The sequence below is a fragment of the Sturnira hondurensis genome, unplaced genomic scaffold (genome assembly GCF_014824575.4).
Source record: "Sturnira hondurensis isolate 20B ecotype Veracruz unplaced genomic scaffold, ASM1482457v3 Scaffold0006571, whole genome shotgun sequence".
Classification (NCBI taxonomy): Eukaryota; Metazoa; Chordata; class Mammalia; order Chiroptera; family Phyllostomidae; genus Sturnira; species Sturnira hondurensis.
The window spans coordinates 2,911,269-2,937,427 of record NW_028079202.1 but is presented as its reverse complement, the minus strand read 5'-3'; the positions used below and the strand labels follow the sequence as shown (position 1 = coordinate 2,937,427).

Below are 26,159 nucleotides of genomic sequence, written 5' to 3'. Positions count from 1 at the left end.
CATAGTGGTTGTACCAGTCTGCAATCCCACCAACAGTGAACTAGAGTCCCCTTTTCCCCACAACCTCTCCAGCACTTATTGTTTGTTTCTTTGTTTATGATAGCCGTTCTGACTATGGTGTTAAGTGGTATCTCATTGTGGTTTTCATTTGCATCTCTCTGATAGCTAGTGATATCGAGCATCTTTTCATGTGTCTCTGGATCCTCTGTATGTCCTCCTTGGAGAAATAGAAGGCAGCACTAAATAATTTTATGAATTAATAAATTCCAGTGAAGTTATATTTCATTGGAAGTATGTTTTTGAGGTCTCTGGAAAGTTGTCCCAATGTAATCTGTGGCATATTCTTTTCTGCCCCAGGGTAAACAAACTCGATTCACGAATTTTGACCCATTATGTCTGTTTCCTCCATCCTGGGATTACTGGACTTACCCTGGGTCTCTTACGGTCCCACCTCTTCTTGAGAGTGTCACGTGGATTGTTTTAAAACAGCCTATAAGTATCAGCTCGCAACAGGTACGTCAATTCTCCAGGATCATCTGATCCCCTAGAGGAACGATTTTCAACCTTTCATCTCATGAAACCATAAACTAATTACTAAAATTCTGCAATACATGAAAAAATATATTTTTTCCAATCTGACAAAAAATAGGTGTAATTTTGATTTATACCCACTGGATGGCTATTGTTGTATTGGATGCTGTCATTTTATTATTTGACAATCTACAGGAAAAGAGGTCAGTGCCCTTGACTAAGTTGTCAGATATTTCATGTTTTAAAGATTCTTGTGGCACACCAGTTAAAAATCACGGCCCTAGAGGAAACTGGGCTGATTTTTTTTTTAATCCTGCTCTAATTTCTGCTACAAAATGAAGCCTGTGCTTTCCCCTCATTAATTAAATGGTGGTTGCACCAAATGAGATTTATGTCCCATTCTTTTTTGACCTTCTGGGATTTGGTGATCTCTTTCCTACCCCTCAGAGATGCCATGCCCATGGGCACACTGGTGGATGTGAGATGCCTCGCTGAAGGCATCATTGTTTGCTTCTGCTTCCTTTTGTTTGGCCTGGGAAATACAGGAGCTGATATAAAAGAAAAATCAGGAGAGATGCTGCTCTTAAAAGGTGGCATTCTCTTTTTCCCCTCAGTCCCTAGACCTGCCCCTCCTACAGGTTTCACATTCAGAACAGACACTGAGAGCAGCCACAGATGTGGGTGCCCGCTGAGTGTAAGAAGAAATCTATGTGATTTTTTGCCTTTTGTTGACATAGCTTTTGTGGGGCTGCCTTAGGAGTGTTAAGCATTTACTAATAGGTCATAGGTGGCCCCTTGTGCTCTTCGTGTGAAAACACTTCCCCACTCACTTTTCTGGTAAGTCTGCAGGCTCAGGATGCCATTGCCCAGAGGCTGTACTCAGGGGCTAGGAACCCTGTAGCTGACCCCCCTGACAGGTAGATGCTATGTATAATGAATGGGATGCTGTGATTAGTAGGTTTTATTTTTTTCCTTTTGAATTACATGCACAAAACCTTACCAAGAACACAGTATAGTAATTTTTGCAACTAATAAAGCCCTTCTGTTTGGGGCTGGCCCCCCTGTCTACCTATCTATTTTTCCTCAAAAAACTAGAGCTAATTGATTTTTACCAAGGGAATGTGAGGGAATATTTCCCCTTGTATGAGGAACACGTGTAAATTCTGTTGACTTTGTTTTTAGAATAAAAGCCAAATAATACCTGGGACATACTTAATTAAAAATTCTACAAAGGTGTGGATAGAAATCCAGTTTGACTGGCACAAAAATTCCTGTGAATGTATTTTGTTATAAAGAAAGTGAGCTGTGTAATGAGAATAATGACCTGTCACTGAGTCAGTGGCCTTACTAATGGATTTTATTTTATCCCCTTCATGTGCCAAAGTATTTACTTTCACAATTCATTGTTAAATTTAAAGAGTTAGAGAAATAGTAAGAGTTAAAACATTATCATATCAAGGCAGTAACAGTAAAGGAATTTGGTTTTTTTCTGATATTTCAAGGGTATCTTTATTTCTTAAAGCCACTTGGAAAATAGCTTTTTAAAAGTCCACACATGATTTGAAAGAGATACATCAAAATATATATTTGTTTCTTAAAATGCATAAAGTTAACCTAATCAAGAATAACTTTTTGCAAGTTTTGAAATTATGGTTGCCTGGCTGTGGATTCACTACTGTATCTTTTTTGAGGCTCAATTAATTAATGTTAATTATTAATTTGTTTTTTTTGTATAATACAGTATGTAAAATAATAGCTGAATTTTAGAGCTCTAGTGTGATTGATAATTCATTTCACTTTCAAGCATTCACTTAAACCTACCATGGCAGAAACACTTTCAGACATTTTTTTGGTAACTAGATTGAAATTATTATCTGAGTAATAATCCAAATTATTACAATGTGATGTTATAGTGATTTTAATACAAGAATAAAGGAAAAGATAAAATAATATAAGAATAAAGGATTAAAATTTTGGAAGTTCATTCCCAGTCTTAACCATGAGAAAAACATCAGACAAAGCCCAATTAAGGAACATTCTGCAAAATACCTGATCAGTACTCCTCAAAACTGTCAGTGTCATCAGAAAACAAGGAAAGTCTGAGAAATTGTCATACTAGAGAAATGCTCAAGGAGACATGACTACTAAGTGTAATGCCATTTCCTGGTGGGATCCTGGAGCAGAGAAAGACATTAGGTACAAAGGAAATCTAAATAAAGGATAAACTTAGTAGTTAAGGATAAGATTAATATTGGTTCATTAATTTTGAAAATGTAACATACTAATACAAAATTATAATAATAGAATAAATTGAGTATGAGGTGTACGAGAAACCTTTGTACTAACTTTGCAATAATTATGTAAATTTAAAACTTATAAAAATACATTTAAAAATCTAAAACATGAGAGGGTTGATAAGATTATTCAGTTGCCAGGCTCTTTTATATAAAATAAAATGAAAATATCTCTTGTGCATGCCGCTGACCTAAGAAGTACTTTCCAGAACATGATTTTTAGTCTTGATGATGGCAGCTCTTTGTTTTTGAAGTTGATGGAAAATCTCATTTTTTAATTTTTAAAAGATTTTATTTATTTATTTTTAGAGAGAGGGGAAAGAAAGGAGAAAGAGGGGGAAAGAAACATCAGTGTGTGGTTGCCTCTCATATGCTCCCTACTAGGGACCTGGCCCACAACCCAGGCATGTGCCCTGATTGGGAATCGAACCAGCAACCCTTTGCTTTGCAGGATGGCACTCAATTCACTAAACCACACCAACCAGGCCATTTTTTAAAATTTTTAATCCAACCATAAATCCTCTTTCTAGTAAGTTGGTGCCAGTTTTTCCCATTGCTCTTTTTTGTCAAGTCACTGTTTGACCTAAAGGGCAGATTCCATGGCTTTCTTTTTATTTTTCTTGATTCGAGTCCATTTTTCTCCCCAGAGTCACTTACTGAAATGCTTGATTGAACTGCCAGGCCAGGGAAGAGGTACTCTGTTTTCTCACACTTTGGGTAACAGATCTGTCATTTTCTTTGGCAGGCTGACTTTTCTTGCCAAGTCTCTTTAGGGTTATCCTAAATTATCTACATTGGCTTATTCATCTGCTGAAATTCAATATGTAAGATACTTGGCTTTAATTCTAGGTTTCTTTTAAAAAACTTTTTTTGTTGTGATATTATTTGCATATAAAAATGTTCATGAATTTCAGTGTACAGTTCATGGTTGTGGTTATTGTGCATTATTATGCAATAAAGTCACCACTACCACTACAATCAAGATAAATAATACATCCCTGGCCAAGAGGGTTTCCTCATACCCCTTTGCACTCCATTCACCCATGGCCTTGGGACACCACTGAGATACTGTCACTAGAGTTTTATTCAAATAGAGTCATACAGATATACACTACTGTGTTGATTTCTTTTGCTTAGTATAGTGTTTTAAAGATTCACCCAATTTACGTATTTTTGTTACTAATATTCTATGGTACAAATATTACCATAACTATTTTTTAAATCTGTTTATTGATTGATGGATATTGTGGTAGCTTTTAGTTTGGAGATGTTATGAATGTAGCTTTCTATATATGTTAGGAATAATTGACATACACACTTTTCTGTGAAAATATTTTTATGTCTTGGGAATACCTAGGACTGTCATTACTAGGTAAACTTGTGTTTGATGTTATAAGGCACTGCCATATTGTCTTCTTTTTTTCCCAAAGACATTTTTCTATTGTTCAATTACAGTTGTTCCCATTTCATCCGATTACTTTCCCCCACCCAACCCACCCACACCTTCCACATTCAATCCTCCCCCATCCTTATTTTCATTGTCCATGGGTCCTTTATACATGTTCCTTGATGACCCTTCCCCTTCTTGCCCCTGTTATCCCCCTCCTGTAATCCCTAGTTACTGTCAGGTTGTTCTTTATTTCCAAGTCTCTTTGTTTTGTTGATTAGGTTCCACTTATAGGTGAGATTATATGATATTTGTCTTTCACTGCCTGGCTTTTTTCACTTAGCATAATGCTCTCCAGTTCCATCCATGCTATTGTGAAGGGTAGGAGCTCCTTTCTTTCTGCCGTGTAGTATTCCATTGTGTAAATGTACCACAGTTTTTTGATCCATTCAATTACTGATGGGCACTTAGGATTCTTCCAACACAGGGCTGTTGTAAATTGTGCTGCTATGAACATTGGGGTCCATAGGTTCTTTTGAACAGATATTTCAGGTTTCTTAGGTTATAATCCCAGCAGTAGAATTGCCAGATCAAAAGGCAGTTATATCTTTAATTTTTTTAGGAAAGTCCATACTGTTTTTCATAGTGGCTGCACCAGTCTGCATTCCCAGCAACAGTGCACTAGGGTTCCCTTTTCTCCACATCCTCTCCAACACTTGTTTCTTGATTTGTTTTTGATGACTATTCTGACTGCTGTGAAGTGGTATCTCATTGTAGTTTTAATTTGCATCTCTCTGATGGCTTCTGATACTGAGCATCCTTTCATATGCCCCTAGACCCTCTGTATGTCCTCCTTGGAGAAGTGTCTTTTTAAGTTCTTTGCTCCTTTTTTAATTGGGTTGTTTGTCTTCCTGGTGTGGAGTCATGTGAGTACTTTATATATTTTGGAGATCAAACCCTTGTCTCAGGTATCACTGGCAAATATATTTTCCCATATGGTTGATTCCCTTTTCATTTTGCTGATTTTTTTTAGCTGTGCAGAAGCTTTTTGATTTGATGAGGTCCCATTTGTCTATTCTTTCCTTTATGTCCCTTGCTCTAGGGAACACATTGGGGAAAATATTGCTGGGTAGAATATCTGAAAGTCTCCTGCCTATGTTTTTCTCTAGGACTTTTATGGTGTTATGGCTTATGTTTAAGTCTTTTATCAACCTCAGATTTGTTTTTGTGTATGGTATAAATTTGTGATCGAGTTTTGTTTTTTTGCATGTAGCTGTCTAGATCTCCCAACATCATTTCTTGAAGAGGCTACTTTTACTTCACTTTATGCTTGTGCTCCCTTTGTTGACTACTAATTAACCACAGAGACGTGAGTTTATTTCTGGGCTCTCTATTTTGTTTTATTGATCTATGTGTCTGTTCTTATGCTAGTACCAGACTGTTTTGATTACCGTGGCCTTGTAATATACTTTGATATCATGTATTAAGAGCCCTCCTACTTTGTTCTTCTCTCTCAAAATTGCTGCAACTATTTGGGGTTGTTTGGGGTTTCATATAATTTTTTGAAATGTTTGCTTTTTATCTGTGAAATATATCATTGGTATTTTCATAGGGATTGCCTTGAATCTATAGATTGTTTTGGGTTGTATAGACATTGTGATGATGTTAATTCTTAGAATTCATGCACATGGTATATGCTTTCATTTATTTGAGTCTTCCTTAATTTCTTTCTTCAAGTTGTGTAGTTTTCTGAGTACAGGTCTTTTTTTACTTCCTTGGTTAAATTTATTCCTAGATACTTTATTTTTCTTGTTGCTATATCAAATGTGATTTTTTTCCTGATTTCTGTTTCTGATGTTTCATTGTTGGTATACAAAAATACCTTTGATTTCTGGATATTGACTTTGTATCCCACTGTTTTGCCAAATTCACTTATTAGGTTAAGCAGGTTTTTGGTGGAATCTGTAGGATTTTCTATGTATACTATCATATCATCTTCACACAATGACAGTTTTGCTCCCTCTTTTCCAATTTGGATGCCTTTTATTTCTTTTTCTTGTCTGCTTGCTGTGGCTAGGCATTCCAATACTATGCTGAGTAGAAGTGGTGAAAGCAGGCACAGTTGTCTTGATCTTAGTGGGAAGACCTTTAGGTTTTGCTCATTGAGTAAAATGTTGTTTATAGGTTTCTCCTATATGGCTTTTATTATGTTGAGGTATGCTCCCTCTACTTCCACTTTGATGAGTTTTTTTTCATATATGTGTGCTATACCTTATCAAATGTTTTTTCCACATCTATTGATATGTTCATGTGATTTTTGTCTTTCCTTTTGTTTATGTGATGAATTGCATTTATTGAATTGTGAATGTTGTAACATCCTTGCATCCCTGGGATGAATTCCACTTGGTTACGGTGTATGATCTTTTTACTTTATTGCTGGATCCAGTTTGCCAATATTTTGTTGAGGATTTTAGCATCTATGTTCATCAGCAATATTGGCCTGTGGTTTTCTTTCTTTGTTGTGTATTTATCTAGTTTTAGGATCAGGATGATGGTGGCCTCCTAAAAAGAGTATGGGAATCTTCCCTCTTCTTGAGTTTCTTGGAATAGTTTGAGAAGGATCAGAGTTAGCTCTTTGTTAAATGTTTGGGAAAATTCTCCTGTGAAATTTTTTGGTCCAGGGCTTTTGTGTACCAGGAGTTTTTTTGTTGTTGTTTTTTTTTTTTTTTTTTTAAATCACTGCTTCAATTTTACTAGCTTTTCTTGGTCTGTTCAGGCTTTCTGCTTCTTCTTGACTTAGTTTGGGAGGATTATGTTTCCAGAAATTTGTCCATTTCACCTAGATTTTCAAATTTCTTGGCATACAGTTGTTTGTAGTAATTTCTTACAATCCCTTGTATTTCTGAGGTATCAGTTATAATTTCTCCTCTTTCATTTCTGATTTTATTTACTTGGGTACTCTCTCTCTTTTTTCTTGATAAGTCTGGTTAAAGGCTTGTCCATTTTGTTAATCTTTTCAAAGAACCAACCAGCTCCTGGATTTATTGATCATTTAATTCTTCTTTTATTCTCTATGTCATTTAATTCTGTTCTGATCATGATTATTTCATTCCTTCTACTCGCTCTGGGCTTTGTTTGTTGTTGTTCCTCCACTTCTTGTAGATGTGGGGTTAATTTGTTTATTTAAAATTTTTCTATATTTTTTAGGTAGGCCTTTATTGCTATGAACTTCCCAAAGGACTGCCTTTGCTGTGTCCCATAGATTTTGGACTGTCATGTGTTTTCTTCATTTGTATCCAGAACCTTTTTATTTCTTCCTTGATCTCATTATTAATCCATTCATTTTTAATATGATGCTACTTAGTCTCCATGAGTATGAATGTTTTGAGTTTTTTTCTCTGAGGTTGTTTTCTCATTTCAAACTCTTGTGATCCTAGAAAATGCTTGATATGATTTCAATTTTCTTGAATTTGTGATGGCTTGTTTTGTGTCCTATCATGTGACCTATCTTTGAAAATATTACATTTGAAAAGAATATGTATTTTGCTTCTTTGGGATGAAAGGCTCTATATATGTCAGTTAAGTCCATTTGATCTAAGACATTGTTCAGTGCCTCAATATCTTTGTTAATAGTTTGTTTGGAAGATCTATCCATTGTTTACAGTGGGGTGTTAAAACCCCCTTCTATAATTGTGTTGCTATCAATATCTTTCTTGAAGTTTCCAAGATTTTCCTTATATATTTGGGTACTCCTATGTTGGGTGCGTATATATTTACAGTACTTATGTCTTTTTTATGGATTCTTCCCTTGAGTATTATGAAGTGTTCTTCTGGATCTCTTTTTATGGCCTTTGTTTTGAAGTCTGTTTTGTCTGATATAAGTATTGCTATCCTGGCCTTTTTTTTTTCTATTTGTTTGCAATATTTTTTTCCAACCCTTCACTTTCAGTCTGTGTAGGTCTTTTGTTCTGAGGTGGGTCTCTTATAGACAGTATATGTTTTGGTAATGTTTTCTTATCCATTCAGCTATGCTATGTCATTTGATTGGAGCATTTAATCCATTTACATTTACAGTTTATTGATAGGTATTTATTCATTTTCCCCTTTGTACCTGGTTTCCTCTCTTACGTGCATGCATGCTCTTTTTCTTTATTTTCTTAAAGCAGTCCCTTTAGCATATCTTGTAATGCTGGTTTGTTGGAGGGGTATTCTTTTAGCCTTCTTTTGTCTGGGAAACTCCTTATTTCACCTTCCATTTTAATTGAGAGCCTTGCTGTATAGTGTACTCTTGGTTGCAGGTCTTTGCTTTTCATTACTCGGAATATTTCTTTCAACCCCCTTCTGACTTTTGTTTCTGTTGAGAAGTAAGCTGCTAGCTTTATCAGAGCTCCTTTATATGTTATTTCCCATGTCTCCTTTGCTGCCTTTAAGATTTTCTCTTTATCTTTGGATTTTGCCATTTTAATTGTGAGTAAATAGTTAATCATAATTAAATGTTTCTTGGAGTTGGCCTGTTTGGGCTAATCCTGATTGGGACCCTATATACGTCCTGGACTTGTATGACCTTTTCTCTCATCAAATAAATTAGGGAAGTTTTCCGTCATTACTTTTTCAAACAAGTTTTCTATCCCTTGCTCCTCTTCTTCTCCTGGTATACCTATTATGTGGATATTATCACATTTCATGTTGTCCTGAAGTTACCTTAACCCTTATTTATTCTTTTTGTGTCTTTTATCCTTTTCTTGCTCTTTCTAGGAATTTTTTTCTACTTTGTCCTCCAGGTCACTGATCCAATTCTCTGTGTTATCCAGCCTGCCTTTGATTCCTTCTACTATGTTCTTCCTTTCAGAAATTGTATTCTTCATTTCCTCATGGCTTTTGTTGACAGTTTCTATCTACTTTTTCTTGCTGATGTATTTCTCAAAAAGTTCCTTGCAGCTTCCCTGTAGTTTTTGGTAATTCTTACTAAGCTTATTGAGCCTTTTATAACAATTGTTTTGAACTCAGTATCTGATAATTGACTTGCTTCTATTTCATTTAGCACTGTTTCTGAGAATTCCTACTTTTTTTTTGGATTGGAAGTTGTTTCTTTGCCTTCCCATTTTTTGGAAGATTCTTCTTGTTTGCCTCTTCTTCTTAAATTGATCTGCTTTGACTCCCTGAATTGTGGTGTGAACTTCTATGGTAGGAGACCTGTGTGATTCAGTGGTGCAGTCTTCTTGATCTCCTGAACTTTATGGTCTTGGGATGCCTTTTATACCATTTATGTTGGCTTTCTGGATGTAATTGGGTTTTGATTGTTGGGTCACTCTTTGGTGGATCCTTTCCTCCAGCTAATTGGCTGAGGGTCAGTCTGCACACCACAACACCTTGTATGCGCTTGTGCAGGTACTGCCTGCACCACAGTGTGCAGAAAAAAACCACAAAGCCCTAGAAACGAACCCACACCCACCAAAATAACTCTTTCCCTCAATCCCACTATCAACAGCAAATTAACCAGTCTTAATAAGGGTATAAAGAGATTAAGACTTTTATAGGAAAGGAGAGTGAATATGAGATGACCTACTAAAAGAAAAATGATTTTGAGAGGGTAGAGGGAGGAGCATGAATTAGAGTTGGGAATGAAAGCAATGCAAAGAGAAGAAGTAAAATTTGTATAGTAAATAAAAAAGGAAATGAAGAAGGTAGTTTGGAGTAAGAGGAGAGAAGTGTATAGTATTAGGTTTAAATAGATATTAACATAATATAAAGTGATAGAAAGAAAAAAAAGAAAGGAAAAATTAAATAAATAATAAAAATATAGGAGCCTTATTAGAGACAAAGAGTTACCACAGCACTATCAACAACAACAAATGACCTAAAATTAATATAGGTGAGATGGGAATAACAGGGAAAAAAGAAAGAAAGAAAAGCTTAAGAGATGTTAGAGGAATGGGAAGTGATTTTGAGATGAGAGAGGGAGAGGGAATACTGAGTGAGAAATGAAAACCAGGCCAAGACAAGGAAAAATGAAAATTTGAGATGGAAGGAAAAAGAAAAAAGGGGGAAAAAGGAAAAATGGCAGGGTGAAAGAGAAAAATAAGAAAGGAAAACAGGCCAGACAGGGCAAAATTAAAATTTGAGATGCAAAAAAAGAGTAGGAGAAAGGAACAATAAAGTTTGATATTGAAATGCAAAATTAGTGAAGATCTAGAGATAAAATTGAAAAAAATGCAACAACAACTACTCTGTCCACAACCAATATGCGAAGATTGCTAAAGATTGAGAGAAAATGTGGATATTTTGAGAATGGGAAAAAGAATGTGAGATGGACATTGACAAGACAATTGGTTTTGAGAGGCTGAATGGGGGACAAATAGTAAGAGTGTGTAATGAAGACATGTTGTATCAAGAGAGAAAACAAAATTTAAAATGAAAACAGTGAGGAGAAAGGAAAAGGTGAAATGGAGTAATAGAAAGGAGAGGCAAAATATAGGAATTGAAGTAAACTATAGTATAAAATATAGTGATTAATATGCAAAATCTGAAGGACAAGAAATAAATGTTAAAAAGCTATCCAGGAGAGAAAAATATCACAAATCACAGAGAAGACCACAATGGATTTCATCTTGGTAGCATCTAGTATTTACCACTGTTTATTATTTCTGGATCTGCCTGTGGTGATGTCAGATGTTGGCCCCATCTGAGACATCCAGGAGTCTACTGTTTGTGGTTACCTCCTTCAGTTGTTAATCTAGTCAGACTGCATTCAGAAGTCAGGCTTCTACCACAGGGTGGGACAAAATATCTCCCGGGGGAGGGGCTATTGCTTCCCCTCAGGCTGCTGCCGTGGGGGGCAGGAGGCTCTGCCTGACCAAGTAGTCTGCTGCCCATATGAGGGATGACTTGGCACTGGGACCCTAGAGTCTATTCTCTCAGCTCTCTCCCCAAAGCCTCCATCCCCAGTCTCTCTTCAGCCTTCTCTATCCCACTTTGCCCCTGCCTTTGCTGGAGCCCCAGGTAAATGGCTGCAAATGAAAATTTGTGTTTTGGCCCTTTAAATGTCTCTTTGCATCTCCAGACTTCCATTTCTGGCAGAGTACAATTCTGCCACTTTTTACCACTGGATGTTATCTGTATACTTTTTGGGCTCTGGTGCTCTAGGCTGGGGATCCCAGCTTAGGGTTTAGATTCCACCCTTCTCAGGTGGATCCAACTGGCTGCTTAAGTATCCTTCCAGTGCTGCACCCAGCCAGCCTTCTTGAGTCTCCACTGCACTCCTTTATAGTCAGTTAGTTCTGAAAATGATTCTTGTCTGTCCAAGGTTATAAGGCTTCTCTCTAACTGTTGTTCAGTTGTTTGTTCTAGGTGATTTCTCCATAATACAGTTGTAATTCCAGATTGGTCCTGGGAGGAGGTTAGTGTGACCTCTATTCACTCCCCCACCATCTTGGGACCCACCATATTGTCTTCTAAAGGTTTATTCCTTCTTCTATCCTTAGCAGTAATGAGATTTCTAGTTGGTTCACATACTCATCAGCACTTGGTACTGTTCATCTTTAACTTCAATCATTCTAGTGTGTCTGTGTGGTTTCGATATGCATTGATCTGATGACTAGTGATCTTGAGCATTTTTTCATATGCTTATTGGCTATGTATATAATCTCTTGTGAAGTATTTGTTCCAATCATTTAATCATTTTAAATTTGGGTTGTGTGTCATCTCATTATTGAGTTGTAGTAGCTCTTGGTACAATCTGGATAAAAAACCCTTTTTCTTTTTTTTTAAGGTGTTCTTCATTATTTTTATTTCTTTATGGTACAACATAACATTTAAGTTTCATAATAAAGGATAAGTAGGGAAGTACTTCTCAAATTGCATTATGGAAAAAAGTCACTTGGAAACCCTGTTCAATGAAGATATGCAGATTTTGATTCAGCAGATGGGGACAGGTGCTAAAGTTACACATTTATTTTTTTAAGTTATTTTTTTGTTTTTCAATTACAGTTGTCTGCATTTACCCCCCATCTCTCCCCCACCACCCCAGCCATCCCCACCTCCCTCCCTTGCTTCCACCCCACCTTGGTTTTGTCCATGTGTCTTTTATAGTTGTTCCTGAAAACCCTTCCCTACTTCCCCCCATTTTCCCCTCCCAACTCCCCTCTGGTTACTGTCAGATTATTCTTAATTTCAATGTTTCTAGTTATATTTTGCTTGCTTGTTTATTTTTCTAATTAGGTTCCAGACAAGGTGAGATTATGTGGTATTTGTCCCTCACTGCCTGGCTTATTTTACTTAGCATAATGCTCTCCAGTTCCATTCATGCTATTGCAAAGGGTAGGAGGAGCTCCTTCTTTCTTTCTGCTGTGTAGTATTCCATTGTGTAAATGTACCATAGTTTTTGGATCCATTCATTTACTGATAGGCACTTAGGTTGCTTCCAACACTTGACTATTGTAAATTGTGCTGCTATGCACATTGGGATGCATAGGTTCTTTTGGATTGTTGTTTCAGGGTTCTTAGGATATAATCCCAGCAGTGATAACTGCTAGGTCAAAAGGCAGTTCCATTTTTACTTTTCTGAAAAAGCCCCTTTTCAATACATGTTTTTGTAAAAGTTTTTTCACAGTCTGTGGATTGCTTTTTTTTTTACTATGTTTTTTGAAGAGGAGAAGTTCTTCATTTTAATTCATTCCATTCTATCAACTTATCTTTTATAGTTTGTGCAAAATAACTATGTTTAAGAAGTTTTTGCCTAACTATATGTGACAAAATATTTTTCTACATTAATAGTTTTAGCTTTTACATTTAAGTCTTTGATTATTTATGAGTTAAGTTTTATGTATGCTGTACCTCATTCTCTCTTTCTTTTCCTTTTGATATTCTAATTACACCTATATTTAACCTTTTAATATTATCCTTTAAGCTCTATTAAAATTTGTTATCTCTGTTCTTCACTGTGGATAATTTCTATCTACCTGTATTTAACTTCATTTGCTTTCATCTGGCATATCAATATGACTGTTAATTCTATCCAGTGACTTTTTGTTTGAAAATATTTTTAGTTCTAAAATTTCTATTTGGCTTTCTTTTATTATTTCTGTTTTCTGCTGAGACTTCCCATTACTCTGCTGAGATTTCTCATACATCAAAAAAGATGCTTTGTTTAATTTCATATAGCCAATTTTATACCCTGTAAGTTTCACATTTGGTTCATCTTGGGTTGGACTGTGTTAATTTTTCTTTTTTTGAGAATGTGTTCCATTTTCTTCATGTTGAGTGATTTTTTATTATATTCTATGTATTATGAATGTTAAGATATAGAGATTCTGGATTCTGTTATTTTTCTCTGATGAGTATTGTTTCCTTGGTGATAACACATAATTTTCTTGGCTAGGCTTGAACTGCAGTTTTTTTTTTCTTGTGCTGCAGGTCTTGTCTCAATTCAGCCCTGCATGGTTTGTGGGTATAGAGTTGGAAATCACTCCCTGGCTCATTTTTTTGTAAAACAGGTGTCCCCATTGCAGACTCCACCCAGCTTCTGGTGATAAACTGGAAAGACAGGAACTCACTATACCACTTCCACCACTCCTTCCTGTGAGCATATACACTGCTGAGTCCCTGGGCCTATGTTAATGCTGCAGTTCCAGTAGCCAGTTGCTTTTGCACCATGTCTGATTTTAGAGTTGTTTTCCACATGGAGGTTGTCTGCAGGGTCTTGATCTATCATATCTGGAAGCAAAACTCCTAGTGTCCTTTTTTCATAGTAAAATTTTATATTTCATATTAGTGATCATTAATGACCTAAGAATGTTTTTCTTTACTTCTGAATCTTTAAACTAGTTATGAAATGAGGAAAGAATTCACTCACTTGAACATTAATTTTAACTCAATATATAAAATTCTGTATGATTAGCTTTGAAATTAAATTTCTAAACTATAAGTTAACTCGAAAATTATTTAATAATTGCTAATTCATGCAAGAGATACAAAGAGGTATTAAAAAGTAGCCCTTGTCTTCCAGTAGTTTATAATCTAACTGAGCAGGTAAAAGGAATGCATAAAAACTGTGGCAACATGGCTGTTCCTGGTACTAGAAGAGAACATAGGTATATGGGGAGTCCAGACAGGGCAAGATGATTTTTCATTGGAGAAATCAGAAAAAAAACTTCATGAAAGACCTGGTGTGTGGGCTGGTCAGAAGATGACTGTGGGCTGGGGGGGGGGGGGATTATGAAAAAGGGGAATTTCAAGAAGAGGCAGCAGGAAAGGGAAAGTGGTGAATCTGTACCTGAGGTTCTCAAACTTCAGTGCCTGCAAGAATGACCTAGGAAATCTTGTCAGAATGTTGATCCTTGGGCCTTAGCAGAAATTCTGATTCAGAAGCTCTGGGAGATGATATAGGTACATGAATTTTTTAAATCACCGAAATATTTTCATTTAGGTGTTCAGGAACCACTTGTTACCAACATGGCTGAGGGTGGGAAATGTGTATAGAAGTGACAGGAGATAATCTAGGTTAGTTGGAACTGGCAGGTAGAGATACTCAGAAGTCTTGGTAACAAGTCTGTTTTGGGGGCCTTTATAGAGGTAGAAATGTCACTTATTTTAAAGTTATACTTTCAGATATTTATACCTGAAATCATATAGTATTAGGAATTTACATCAAAATAATCCAGTTAGGCAGGCAGGAGGTAGAGAGAGAGAATGGGTGAGAGTGTGGATGACGTTAACTTGGCCACATGTGGATAGGTAGTTGTTAAAGTTGGTTATGGGTTCACTATGGTTTATTATTCTACGTGTGTGTGTTTGAAAATTTTCATAATAACAAGTAAATAAAAAGAGATTGGGGGAAAATGGTGGGAAAAAAAGAAAGAACAGACAAAGTTACAGATGCACTAAGGTGCTATGGCTTGTTTACTGGATGGCTTGTCTACAAACCTTCCTTGCTGTCCTTCATGTTTCTTGTCTTTAAATGGGGATAACAATACATTATTGACAGGGTTGTTTGGGAGATTAAGTGAGATAATGTAATGTAAAGCACTTAGCACAGTGCCTGTCCTACCATGTTCCATAATAGAGCTTATTTTTATTATGATTCAACTTTGGCAGACATTTGAGCACCAGAGTGACAGAAATCTATTTACAAAGTACTAGAAAAGAGTACAGGGTCCAGCAGAAGTAACGCTTGCTTGAGTATGGTTAGTAGGGTACCATAATCATGTCTCATATGAAATGGACAGCTAGCTTTTTGAACATTTCACCTGAAATGTCACATGGTGTGCTTGAGTATGATGTTGTTATGTTACAGAATTACGTACTTAAGGTTTTGTAATAAAAGAGGGGCATTACTTGTGCCAGACCCTGTATTTCTGTTTACTGGGGTTACTATACAAGGAAATGAAAATTGCAGTATTGAGCCAAAGAAAATAGCAAAACAGGTCACACCCACCTGAGTCTCCAGGCTCACCTGGGAGGCCCCTGCCCAGAAACAGGTGAATGCACAGTCCACTTCAGTGACAGAGGGGTAGATTTTTTGCCTGAACAAAGCCAGGACACTGAAGGGATGAGACTGTTAGGGACCAGCCAAGGTATGCATTTCAAGGCCAGAGCAGTGGCAGGAGACACCTGTGCATTAAAGGGGCATGTACGAGATCATGGCCACTTAACTTGGAGGTTCGGATATGCAGACAATGAACAACCCAAGTCAAAGGTGAATAGCTAAACGCTTTATTAAGCGAGAGCAAAGCGAAAGCAAGAGTCAAGATCGCACATCACCAGATGGGAAATCATCAACATCTGAACGTAGACACTGGGGAATCCCAGAGACAGCATTCGGGGTCTGACTAGGAAAGTTCCAAGTGAAGCATCCTTCTCTCAGGTGAGATTCCAAAGTCTCACTTTGGGGGCTATGGTTAAATATGTTTTAGGCAAAAGTGGCTATGCACCAAAAGCCTTGTGTGACTTAACTAACCAACAGGTACCACTGGGAGAAGAGCCAGTTCTCCCTGAAGGAACAGTTAAATTTTAAAAGTACTAATCTCCCGGGGAGAAGGGCCAGTTCTCCCTGGGAGACAGCATGCCTATATTTTTATTCTTACAATAAAGGTCACGGCTCGGGCATAAACAGGGAGGATTCCTAATGTCCCTTTAACCTGTCAATACCAGAGCTAAGAGAAGCAAATATAAGCGGGGACTGGCAGATGCAGGGCCTACCTCACTGAGCTAAGTAGGTGGGAGGCAGATCCAGAGTGAGGAAGTGAAGGGGTTTGATGGGACATCAAGAAAGGTTTGGGAAGTCTTACCAAAATGATCAACCAGGTCAGAGAAAGTTCTAGAGTAAGTTCCACCCTGAGACCCATGAGGCTAATGTATCAGAAAGGCTAATGTAGGGAGCCATGGTGAGCTTGCAGGGGGGTAAGAAGCAGGGAGGGGGATTTTGAGAGACTCTTCAGTTTCCCTGGGAGGGTGGTTGTGCTCTGTGAGGCTGGTGAGGCAGTGCCCTGATTCAGAACTTTGGATTCCTGTACAGCCTCCCACCTGGAATGACTGCTTCACACAGATCAGGATTACTGGGGTTTGCATTAAGCTGGGGAGTCTTCCCTGTGGCCTCTGCTGCTTGACTTTTCTAAGAATAACCTGTCTCATTTGGCTTTAGCTGCAATGGTTTGGTCTAATGAAACACGAATGATATAGCAAGTTGTAAATACTTGTCTTATCCTTCCCAAACATGTGCCCCTTTAAAGGACACCTCAAAATATCACTTGTAGAAATACACAGCTGCTTGAACATGACCTGAACTTACCTCCACAAAGGTGGTTATAAGCTGCCTTTTACATGAAGGACCCTCCCTACCTCTTCCTCCCAGTCTGGCAAGTGCTCTGTGAGAAATGGTTTAGGTTCATGATGGTTGTGGGAACCTAACTGATGGATCCTGGTCTGAATTTGCTTGACTTAGTGATTAAGTAACTAGCAAAGCTTAGAGAATGGAGGCTCTCATTCTTAGTAATTTAACGATTTGTTTTAACTCAAAACAGTAAAACAAATACCAAAAACTTACTTGTATTAACTGGCAATATATTTTCGGTGAATATTTCTTTTGATATTTATTTATTTATAGAAAGAGGAAAAAGGAGGGAGAAAAAGAGGGAGAACAAGATCAATGTGGGAAATATCCATCAGCTGCCTCCTGCACACAGCCCGATGGGGGACCAAATCTGCAGCCCAAGCATGTGCCTTGACTGGGAATCAAACCAGTGCAGTGGGCTTTCACTTTACAGGATGATACCCAAACAACTGAGCCATGCTGACCAGAGCTTGGTGAACATTTTTAAGACAGTAAAATTAGCCCTGGCTGGTGTAGCTCAGTGGATTGAGCGTGAACCTGTGAAGCTAAGGATCACGGTTCGATTCCCAGTCAGGGCACATGCCTGGGTTGCAGGCCAGTTCCCAGTGAGGGACACATGAGAGGCAACCACACATTGATATTTCTCTCCCTCTCTCCTTTCCTTCCCCTCTTTCTGAAAATAAATAAATAAAATATTTTTTAAAAAAAGACAGTAAAATTACTCAAGGCATTTACCCTATCTTTATTTTACTGCTATAGACCTATGCTAAATTTAATTAATAATATTAAACATGCTCATAATATAAAACTTTTCAGAAATTAAGAATAGTGACAGTGATTTATATTTATTGATATGCAAAGATGTATATGCATAGGGAGGGGCAAAAGTAGGTTTATAGTTCTTATGGAAAATAATGGAATAATTAATAATAATACAAGAATAAACTGTGTTTTATATACTCACAACTGTAAACCCACTTTTTTATACCCTGTATATGAAAAAAATAAGGTTTTGGAAGAACATTTTTGTTAAGCTAATATTTTGTAATAAAACATCCCAAATATGTGTGTGTGTTTATACATAAAAATACTTTATAATGTGGTTACATCTTTTGATGTGGTTACTAGTAATCTCTATTTTTTTCTTGATACTTGGATATTGCATGAAGTTTGTAAGGTAAGTAAGCTTTTTTATCATTTATTTATTTATTTTTATTTATTAAAGAATTGGAGAATCCTAATGGCTGCAAATACATAATATTTTTTTAAAGATTTCATTTATTTATCTTTAGAGGGGAAGGAAAGGAGAGAAGGAGAGAAATACCAATGTATGGTTGCCTCTCATGAGTCCCCTGCTGGGAACTGGCCTGCAACCCAGGCATGTGCCCTGACTGGGAATCGAACCTCGATCATGTGGTTCACAGGCCCGCACCCAATCCACTGAGCTACACCAGCCAGGGCCGTAAGTAAGCTTTTTCTAATAAGAGAAACTAATCCCTTTTGGTGAGAAATATGTGTATACCACTTAAATTGTGCTTAAACATTATCAGAGGTTGAAAGGCCTCAGGATTTTTCCACAGATAGTTGTTTACAAGGCACAAACATGTTGAAAACAAGCAACATTTTCTACTTAGAGGAAAATAATACTTAAAAATCAAAATGTTTCAGAATGAACATGGTTCTTATGAAAACTGGGCCTGTGTGATACTGGGGAACTTACAAGTGTTCAGTGTGATTCCAAGAGCTGAAGACACCCCCTGAGGTGACCTAATCTAAGGCTTCACTTCATGCTAAGGAAAGTGAAGCCAAGGTCATGTAGGTTGTGGCAGAACCAGACCTGGGTCCTTGCTCAGGAAGCCTGAGCCCCATACCACTGTCCCATTCTGCCTTTGAGGTAGCACCCTCGGATTTCTGGATATGTATGCTTCAAACACTCCAAACGTTTCCTCTCATGACTTTGCTCTTCAAGCAAAGAATGCTGATATACTTAATTTTTGAAGCCATGTGTGTTTGTACAATGGTGAGAATTTAGCAAAAGAGTTGCTTTATCAGGTATGACCTGTAGCTTAGAAAATTTTCATTGCAATATTTTTAGTTCCTGGTAGATAGAAGGTGATGTTTCTCCACTTTCTGCGCAGGTCACTGCACTAACACTGCTCACCTTATATGTTGACACAGTCTTCTCTTCTCACTGACAGCTGGCCACATTCCGCACCCTCCTCTGCACCACGGAGGGTGAAGCAGCCACCTTCTTGCTGAGCAATCACCGTCCACCTCAGCCTCTGAAGGGCCGACGAGTGAGGGCCTCATTCCACTAAATGCTGCTGCCAGTGGACCACCTCAAATGTGCCTGCAGAGAGAAAACAAAACCAATTGGGACACAAAAATTTCTACTGATGGTTCTTTCCTAGAATTCTAGTTTGCAGGTACCATTGTGCTATCAGCCTCAGGAACACCAAGAAAATCAGATCTCTTTAATCAAGCCGAGTTGACTTGTCTGTCTCATATTTGCATTCTTGGATCTTCAAGCAGGAAACACTGTGTCACATGTGTTAAAACCCATGAAATGTGTACTCTTCAACCTGAGGGAAAACATGCTGGCATAGCAAACCTTAGAATGTATAAAATATTTTCCATTGTTGTATAGACCAAATCAATCAGGTCTCTCTGTGATGTTTGTGAAAAACTTAAATTCATTTCCAGAGTAATAGAATTGGAATACCTTTTTCTAAATGAATGGTTCTGCTTAATGTCTTGATATCATTCCAGTTCATAAAAGGTTGATAATGTTTACAATTTTAAAGAGAATTTGATTTTGATTACATTGCTGATTCATGATGCTTTTGGCAAAATGAACAATATGAGACTTGTTGGGAGCGGTGATGGAATATAACCACTTCCTGTGTCTACTGCATGCTCAGCAATAGCCCACACAGTTTTGGTGAAGAATTCCTCAGGATATAAGTGTCTGTTTAAACTTGAATGAATTGTTATACATCACATTCACTGATGATGTTAATGATAAACTGGCTAAAGACTGATGAGATGCAGTGCTGGCCAACTCAGGGCAAGAGGTCCTTTGAAAGGTGAGCTCACAGACACGGTGCAAGCTGCTAAGACGTGGTGATGTATGGTCCACTCTGCCCTGCATTTTGGCCACAGGGCATGGCCATCTCTGCGGCTCGTTTTTCTGTCAATGGCTGGGAAAACTTACCTGAGTCTTAGATAAATGCACAAGTTGTCCATAAACCCACCCATTTCTGGGGCAAAGCCCATCTCCCCTTAACCATGTCCTTTAGTCTTTAAGTAATTTTGCAAGGTGGCTCTTGATGTTCACTTTAACCTATTATTCTAGTATATTTGTATTTGTTTGGGGTGAAGGAGGATGGGGTGGGGGGATTTCTTTGCTCTTTCTGGTACAAGGAGTAGCATTATTCATTTATTCATTAACTTATTAACCACACAGACTTGACCACATGCTGTCATCTTGAGAGAAGTTTAACCAAGTTTCCTTGATTTTGATGATTTGTTTAGGACACCCCTCTTCTGAGTGTAGACTTTGTCATTGAAAATATTCTGTGATAGTCTCCCTGATGAGGTAACTGAGTCAGTAAAATAACGATGCATGTGGTTGCAAAAGACAGGCTCCTGGAGACTGAGGCTAACAGCTTAGTCACTGTGATTCTTACCTTCCCCAAACTCCCACCCCAGTATCCAGCTTGAGACCTTGCAGAGAATTCTAAGGATGTAGTAAATATCTAATAAATCAACTATCTTTTCTAATTTTATTTTATCTTTGGTAATTCTCTTACTGTGCTTGGGATCAATGCCCCCTAAGTTAATGTAACAACTAAAATGTAAGCTGTCTCTTGAAAATGCTTTCTTCTTAAAGGAGTACTTATTAAATCTACTTGTGTAACCAGCCATTCTAATGGTTTTAAAAATACCAATGGGAAGGCACTTCTCTAGTTTAGAAAGACATGCTGTAAAGTATCCTAGTCTGAGAAAGAAGTGTTTTACACTCAGAGAAGGTAAGATGTTGTACCTGGAGGGGTGTACCTGTGTGGGGTGGGGATTCTAATTACTGGGTGTGAGAGGTACCTCTTTGTAACTTATGGTTTCTGCTACAGTGTTGGGTTGGTTCCATGGTTCAAATTGGATTTTCATGGACTAAAAATGTTACCTTGAAGATTGTCTGCTAATTTATTTCTCAGAGGCAAAAAGCTGTTAGGACGTGTTCAAGTTGTTATCTTCTGAGACTATTAAAGAACTGTAAAAGCTAGTAGAGTTCTCTCTTGTTTTCCACAACATATATTGTATGTATGTTTGTTAGGCATTTTATATTTTAATTTAAATTGAATTCAACCACAATAAAGAAAGTGAGACAAACTTTGAACTGTATCAGGGACCTGTATCTGCAAGACACAGAACGAGATTACATTTTTTAAGCTTTTTATTTAGAAAATAATTTCAAACTCACAGAAAAACTGCAAGCAGAGCAAAAAACATTTTTGTTCTGAATTATTTGAGAGTAAGTTGCCAACCTGCTGCTACAAATGTGAATGTCTGTGTCCTGTGAGCTGGCACATTTACCCAACATGACATGAAACATCTGATTGTGAGGTGAACTGGCCTTGTCATCACCTTCTTCCCTAGCGACTAGGTATCATTTCTCAGTCTGTCTTTGCTTTTCAGGACCCTACTCCTTTGAAGATGATAGGCAAATTATTTTTAAGATTTTATTTATTTATTTTTAGAGAGTAGGGAAGGGAGGAAGAAAGAGAGGGAGAGAAACATTGATGCAAGAGAGAAACATCAACTCGTTGCTTTTTGTACACACCCCAACCAGAGCAATGCCCTCAACCTGGGCATATGCCCTAACTGGGAAGTGAACCAGCAATCTTTTGCTCTGAAGGATGATGCCCCACCAACTGACCCACACTAGTCAGGGCAAGGCCAGTTATTTTATAGAATGTCCCTCAATTTGGGTTTGTTCTCTGCTTCATTGAGATTAGATTACGATTATGCGTGGGTGGCAGGACTGTCCCCAGAGCAATGCCCATGATGCATCCCCTTCACTGCCTGTGATCAGGAAACCTCCTCTGACTTACAGCATACATTCACTTTCATCATTGGCTAAGGTGATATCTGTGAGGCTTCTCCACTGTGCTTACTATTTTATCGTCTGTAGGAAACATATTTGTGCAAGGATGTGCACTGAGACCATGTAAATAATCCTGTACCTCATTAAATGTCTAATTAATTCACTTATTTCCACTATGCACCTAGTAGTTTTTATTTCATTCAGTGGACTGTAGTCTATTATCATTATTGCCAACTGTTTTCACCGGCAGATTGTTTTTAATTCGGCCAGCAGAATTGTGTTTGAGCTGGCCTGTCTCCTTCAACATGTTTCCACTTCCTTGCTCTCTGATACAATTTGCTATAAGAAAGGTGAATCACAATCTTTTCATCTCACATTATCTGACACAGGATTAATTATTCTGTTTCAGGTAGTCGTGGGTTCATTCTTCCTTTCTGGCCCTTCCTCACTTTTACTGTTACATCTTTCTTACCACTTTACGTCGCAACGTCAACTCCAAGCCAACCAATTTGTGTTAATTTCTGCGTAGGTTCTGGAGGAACTGTATAATTTTCTCTAAATTATGGTTAAGTCCTTAAATTTGAGTGCAAACTACATACTGTTGTCACTCAAGGCCCTGGCTGAGAAGTTCCCTGGATTTTGCCAACATAAATCTCTCTCCTGTGTTTGCTTCTAGCATACTGTGTCACTCCTGTTCTGAGCACTCAGTTTTGAAAAGCTCCTTCCCGGCCCCTTCCCTTTTCTGATCATATATTTCTGTATGGTCTGACCATGAATTCCACGTTTCTGTGCCACATCCTTTTCCAGTCTCATCTTGTATTTTACTGCCCTCCCTTCTCATGCCTCTCCTTTACCCTCACAGAGTGTCAAGGGCCCTCTCCAAGTTCTAGCTTCTCTCAAAAAAAGCAATAATCTATCTTGGCAGATTAGTGAAGATCTAGCTTTCTTACTAGGTCATACATAGCAATGTAAAAGGGAATGTGTGTCTGGGTGTAAGTCAAGGAATTATTTTCTTAAGGAATTCTGTAGATTAATACATCCTGATAAAATACTTCAGGTCCAGAATCAAGCCTTTACCTCTGCAAGGTCAGAAACCTAATTTGTTAACAAAATAAATTCCTTTTGCAGGTGCAGACATCATAACTGAGTTTATGAATCTGATATATAGAGCAAAAGTTAAGTTATTAATGCATAATGAAGAATGCAAGTCTTGCATTAGCTGGAATATTCCAATCAGCATGATAGTTCATGAGAATCAGCAGTTGGCTTGGTGAGTGTGGAACTCAGAACAAAGGATACAAATAGAAGTAAGTGCTTTATATTATTAGACCTGGAATAGTCTGAAAACTCCAACTCACCAAAGGGTGATTTTCAAAATGACTTCATAAAAATAGAATTTCATTGGCTGCACCTCCCAGAATGATCTCTAAAATATGGATTATTTTTCTAAGAGGACTAAAATACTTTGTCTATTGGATAATGTTTTTTTAATGTTGGATCATGCTTGGATAAGATCCATTAATATATACTTCTGTGGTTCTCCATTTTCTATTTTTCTGTGACAAACCAACCTTTCCCTGGTTCTTTGAATGTGTCAATACATTCACTCAAATCAAGTAGTTTTGAATCTAAAGGACACTATGACCTTTAAGAAAATTTTTATATGTCTGCTATTATCTATAAGGTATAGATTATAAGACTCAACTCTTAGAGCTCTTTGGCTGATGTATAGAACTTTAAACTTCTTTTTCTTATTTTCAGATTTTTTGGGGAAAGTCCCAATAGAGTGCCCAAGTACACAATGTAGATGTTACAGTATCAGAAATGATGTTTCATTTTTTACAGAAAAAAGAAATAAAGAAAATGATATAGCATACCTAAAATAATTTAATATAGCCTGTTTCTTCATTTCACCCTGTTTTATTTTTTTATTTACTTTTATTTTTTTATTTAACTTTTGTTCAAGTACAGTTTTCTTTCTTGTATTCCCAGCCCTGCACCCCCCAAGTGCTCCCCACCCCCCTCCCATCCCCACCCCCCGTCTTAGTTATTGGCCATGTGTCCTTCATACTTATTCATGTGAGTCCATCCCCTTTTACTCTGTGCTTCTCTCCCCTCTACCGTCTGGACCCTGTCAGCACGTTCTATATTTCAGTGTCTTTGGTTACATTTTGCTTGCTTGTTTGTTTTGTTGTTTACATTCCTGTTAAAGGTGATATCATATGGTATTTGTCTTTCACTGCCTGGCTTATTTCGCTCAGCATAATGCTTTCCAGCTCCATCCATGATGTTGCAAAGGGTAGGAGCTCCTTCTTCCTTTCTGCAGTCACCCTGTTTTATTTTCATGGGAATTTTTTTCCAGGAAAACTTAGCTTTTGATGCAGATGAGAAGCAGTAAGATAAAATCAAGAATACAGATGACATGAAAGGCACTGACTGATCCATTTGAGTCAAGCTAGTCACAATTCTGTGACCAAGTAGATGTTTTGCAGGTATAGAGACTCTAGAAGACAATTTTTAGGGTCATTGTATAATAAGAATCTTTGGGATCCACCAAACTCCTACAGCCCTGATCCCAAGGGTTTCCCCAGTATTGCTCACCTAACCTTTCTCTTGGCATGGCAACTATGCCCATTAGACATCTGCAGTGAGGCAGTGAAACAACAGGGCCCCAGCCCCCATCTTCTTGCTCCTGTTAGCTGTGTCATCACTTTACTCTCTGAGCTTTTTTCTTTAGAAACTGGTGCTTGACATACATGGGCTTGGAGTGCTCCCAAATAAACAAGGAAATCTTCTGTTGTGTTTGTAGTTTTTCAGAGGTGCACATTTAGCCATTTGCTCACTCACCACGAGTCTGAAATTCGAGCCCCAGTGATTCTTCTACTTAACAGACTCTAAAGGGAAAGGACTCACAGGAACAAGTATAGAGGACACATGGACAAAAACTAAGTTAGGGGGGAATGGGAGGGAGGTGGGGAGCACTTGGGGGGATGGGCTGGGATGGGAGTAAAAACAGAAAACTGTACTTGAACAATAATTTAAAAAATAAATAAATAAAAATAAAATACAATCTCTGTTAAAAATAAAAAAAGAAAAAGAAAAAACAAAGCTGAATCAGGCTTCCAACCAATATAGAGTAAAAGAGGAAGCAGAGAGTTCTGTTTTCTTGATTATGAGGATATACTTTCTATGTCAAGAAAAATCTCCTTGTCATGGGTAATGAAAATATATCCTTGTTAACAATTAGTAAGATGTAAAGGATATAGGGACACATTCCATTTGAAATTTTTAATAAAAGAAATAACTGAAATAATATCTATTACTTTTCTAGTGTTCAATAATAAATACTTGAATTAGTCCCTCTGATTACTGTTTATTGTAAATGTGTTAATTTACCACCAAGTCAGGTAATATCTTTCAAATGACTTGACTCAAATGCTGTTGTTCTGTGATAATTTCATACAGGTGAGCTTACCTGTGAATACTCTGCAACTGTCATAAACAAAGCCAAAGTTGTCTCTGCTGCTCCTCTCTACATCCTTTGCTTCCCCTTTGTTTTGCCACAGAATCCAAGAAATACCGTATGCATCAATTTAATGACTTATCAGACATACATACACACACGTGTACCCATACAGATGTGTATGTGGGTGTGCATCTCCACCTCTTCTGTCCTCCACTAAGATACCTGCTTTCCTCCCTCCCCTCTGTCTGCTCCTTTATGGTTTGTACTTCTTTCTCCATTTCATTCCCTCTCTAGGTGATTTTTTCTGACCCATGACTTTATATAACATTTACTATATTGATTATACCTATATTCATATCTCCAACCCCAGACCTTTCCCTGAACTTCTAACAGTCCAGCTGCCTTTGGTACAGCCCCCTGGCATGTGTGATAGACACCTGACAACCCAACCACCCATCCACACAGAAACCTCTATTCCTTTGACCTCCCCCTCCCAGGAGTGTTATGTCAGCAAATTGCATAAGCAGATCCTCAAGACTCACAACCATGCT

At 37.6% G+C, this 26,159-nt stretch overlaps 1 protein-coding gene across 3 annotated transcripts in view; it reads left to right on the top strand.

Annotated features, from left to right (window-relative positions):
- Positions 1–21,320, top strand: part of LOC118989875 (carbonic anhydrase 13) — a 41,438-nt gene extending 20,118 nt beyond the window's left edge. For 2 of the 3 annotated variants that reach the window (XM_037050220.1, XM_037050219.1), the window contains exons 6-7: positions 358–513; positions 19,237–21,320. In XM_037050220.1, the coding sequence (XP_036906115.1) occupies positions 358–513; positions 19,237–19,356 (276 nt within the window). In that variant the 3' untranslated portion in view covers positions 19,357–21,320. The remainder of the gene's footprint in view (positions 1–357; positions 514–19,236) is intronic. The other variant, XM_037050221.1, reaches the window with a different exon arrangement.
- The last annotated feature ends 4,839 nt before the right edge of the window (positions 21,321–26,159 follow it).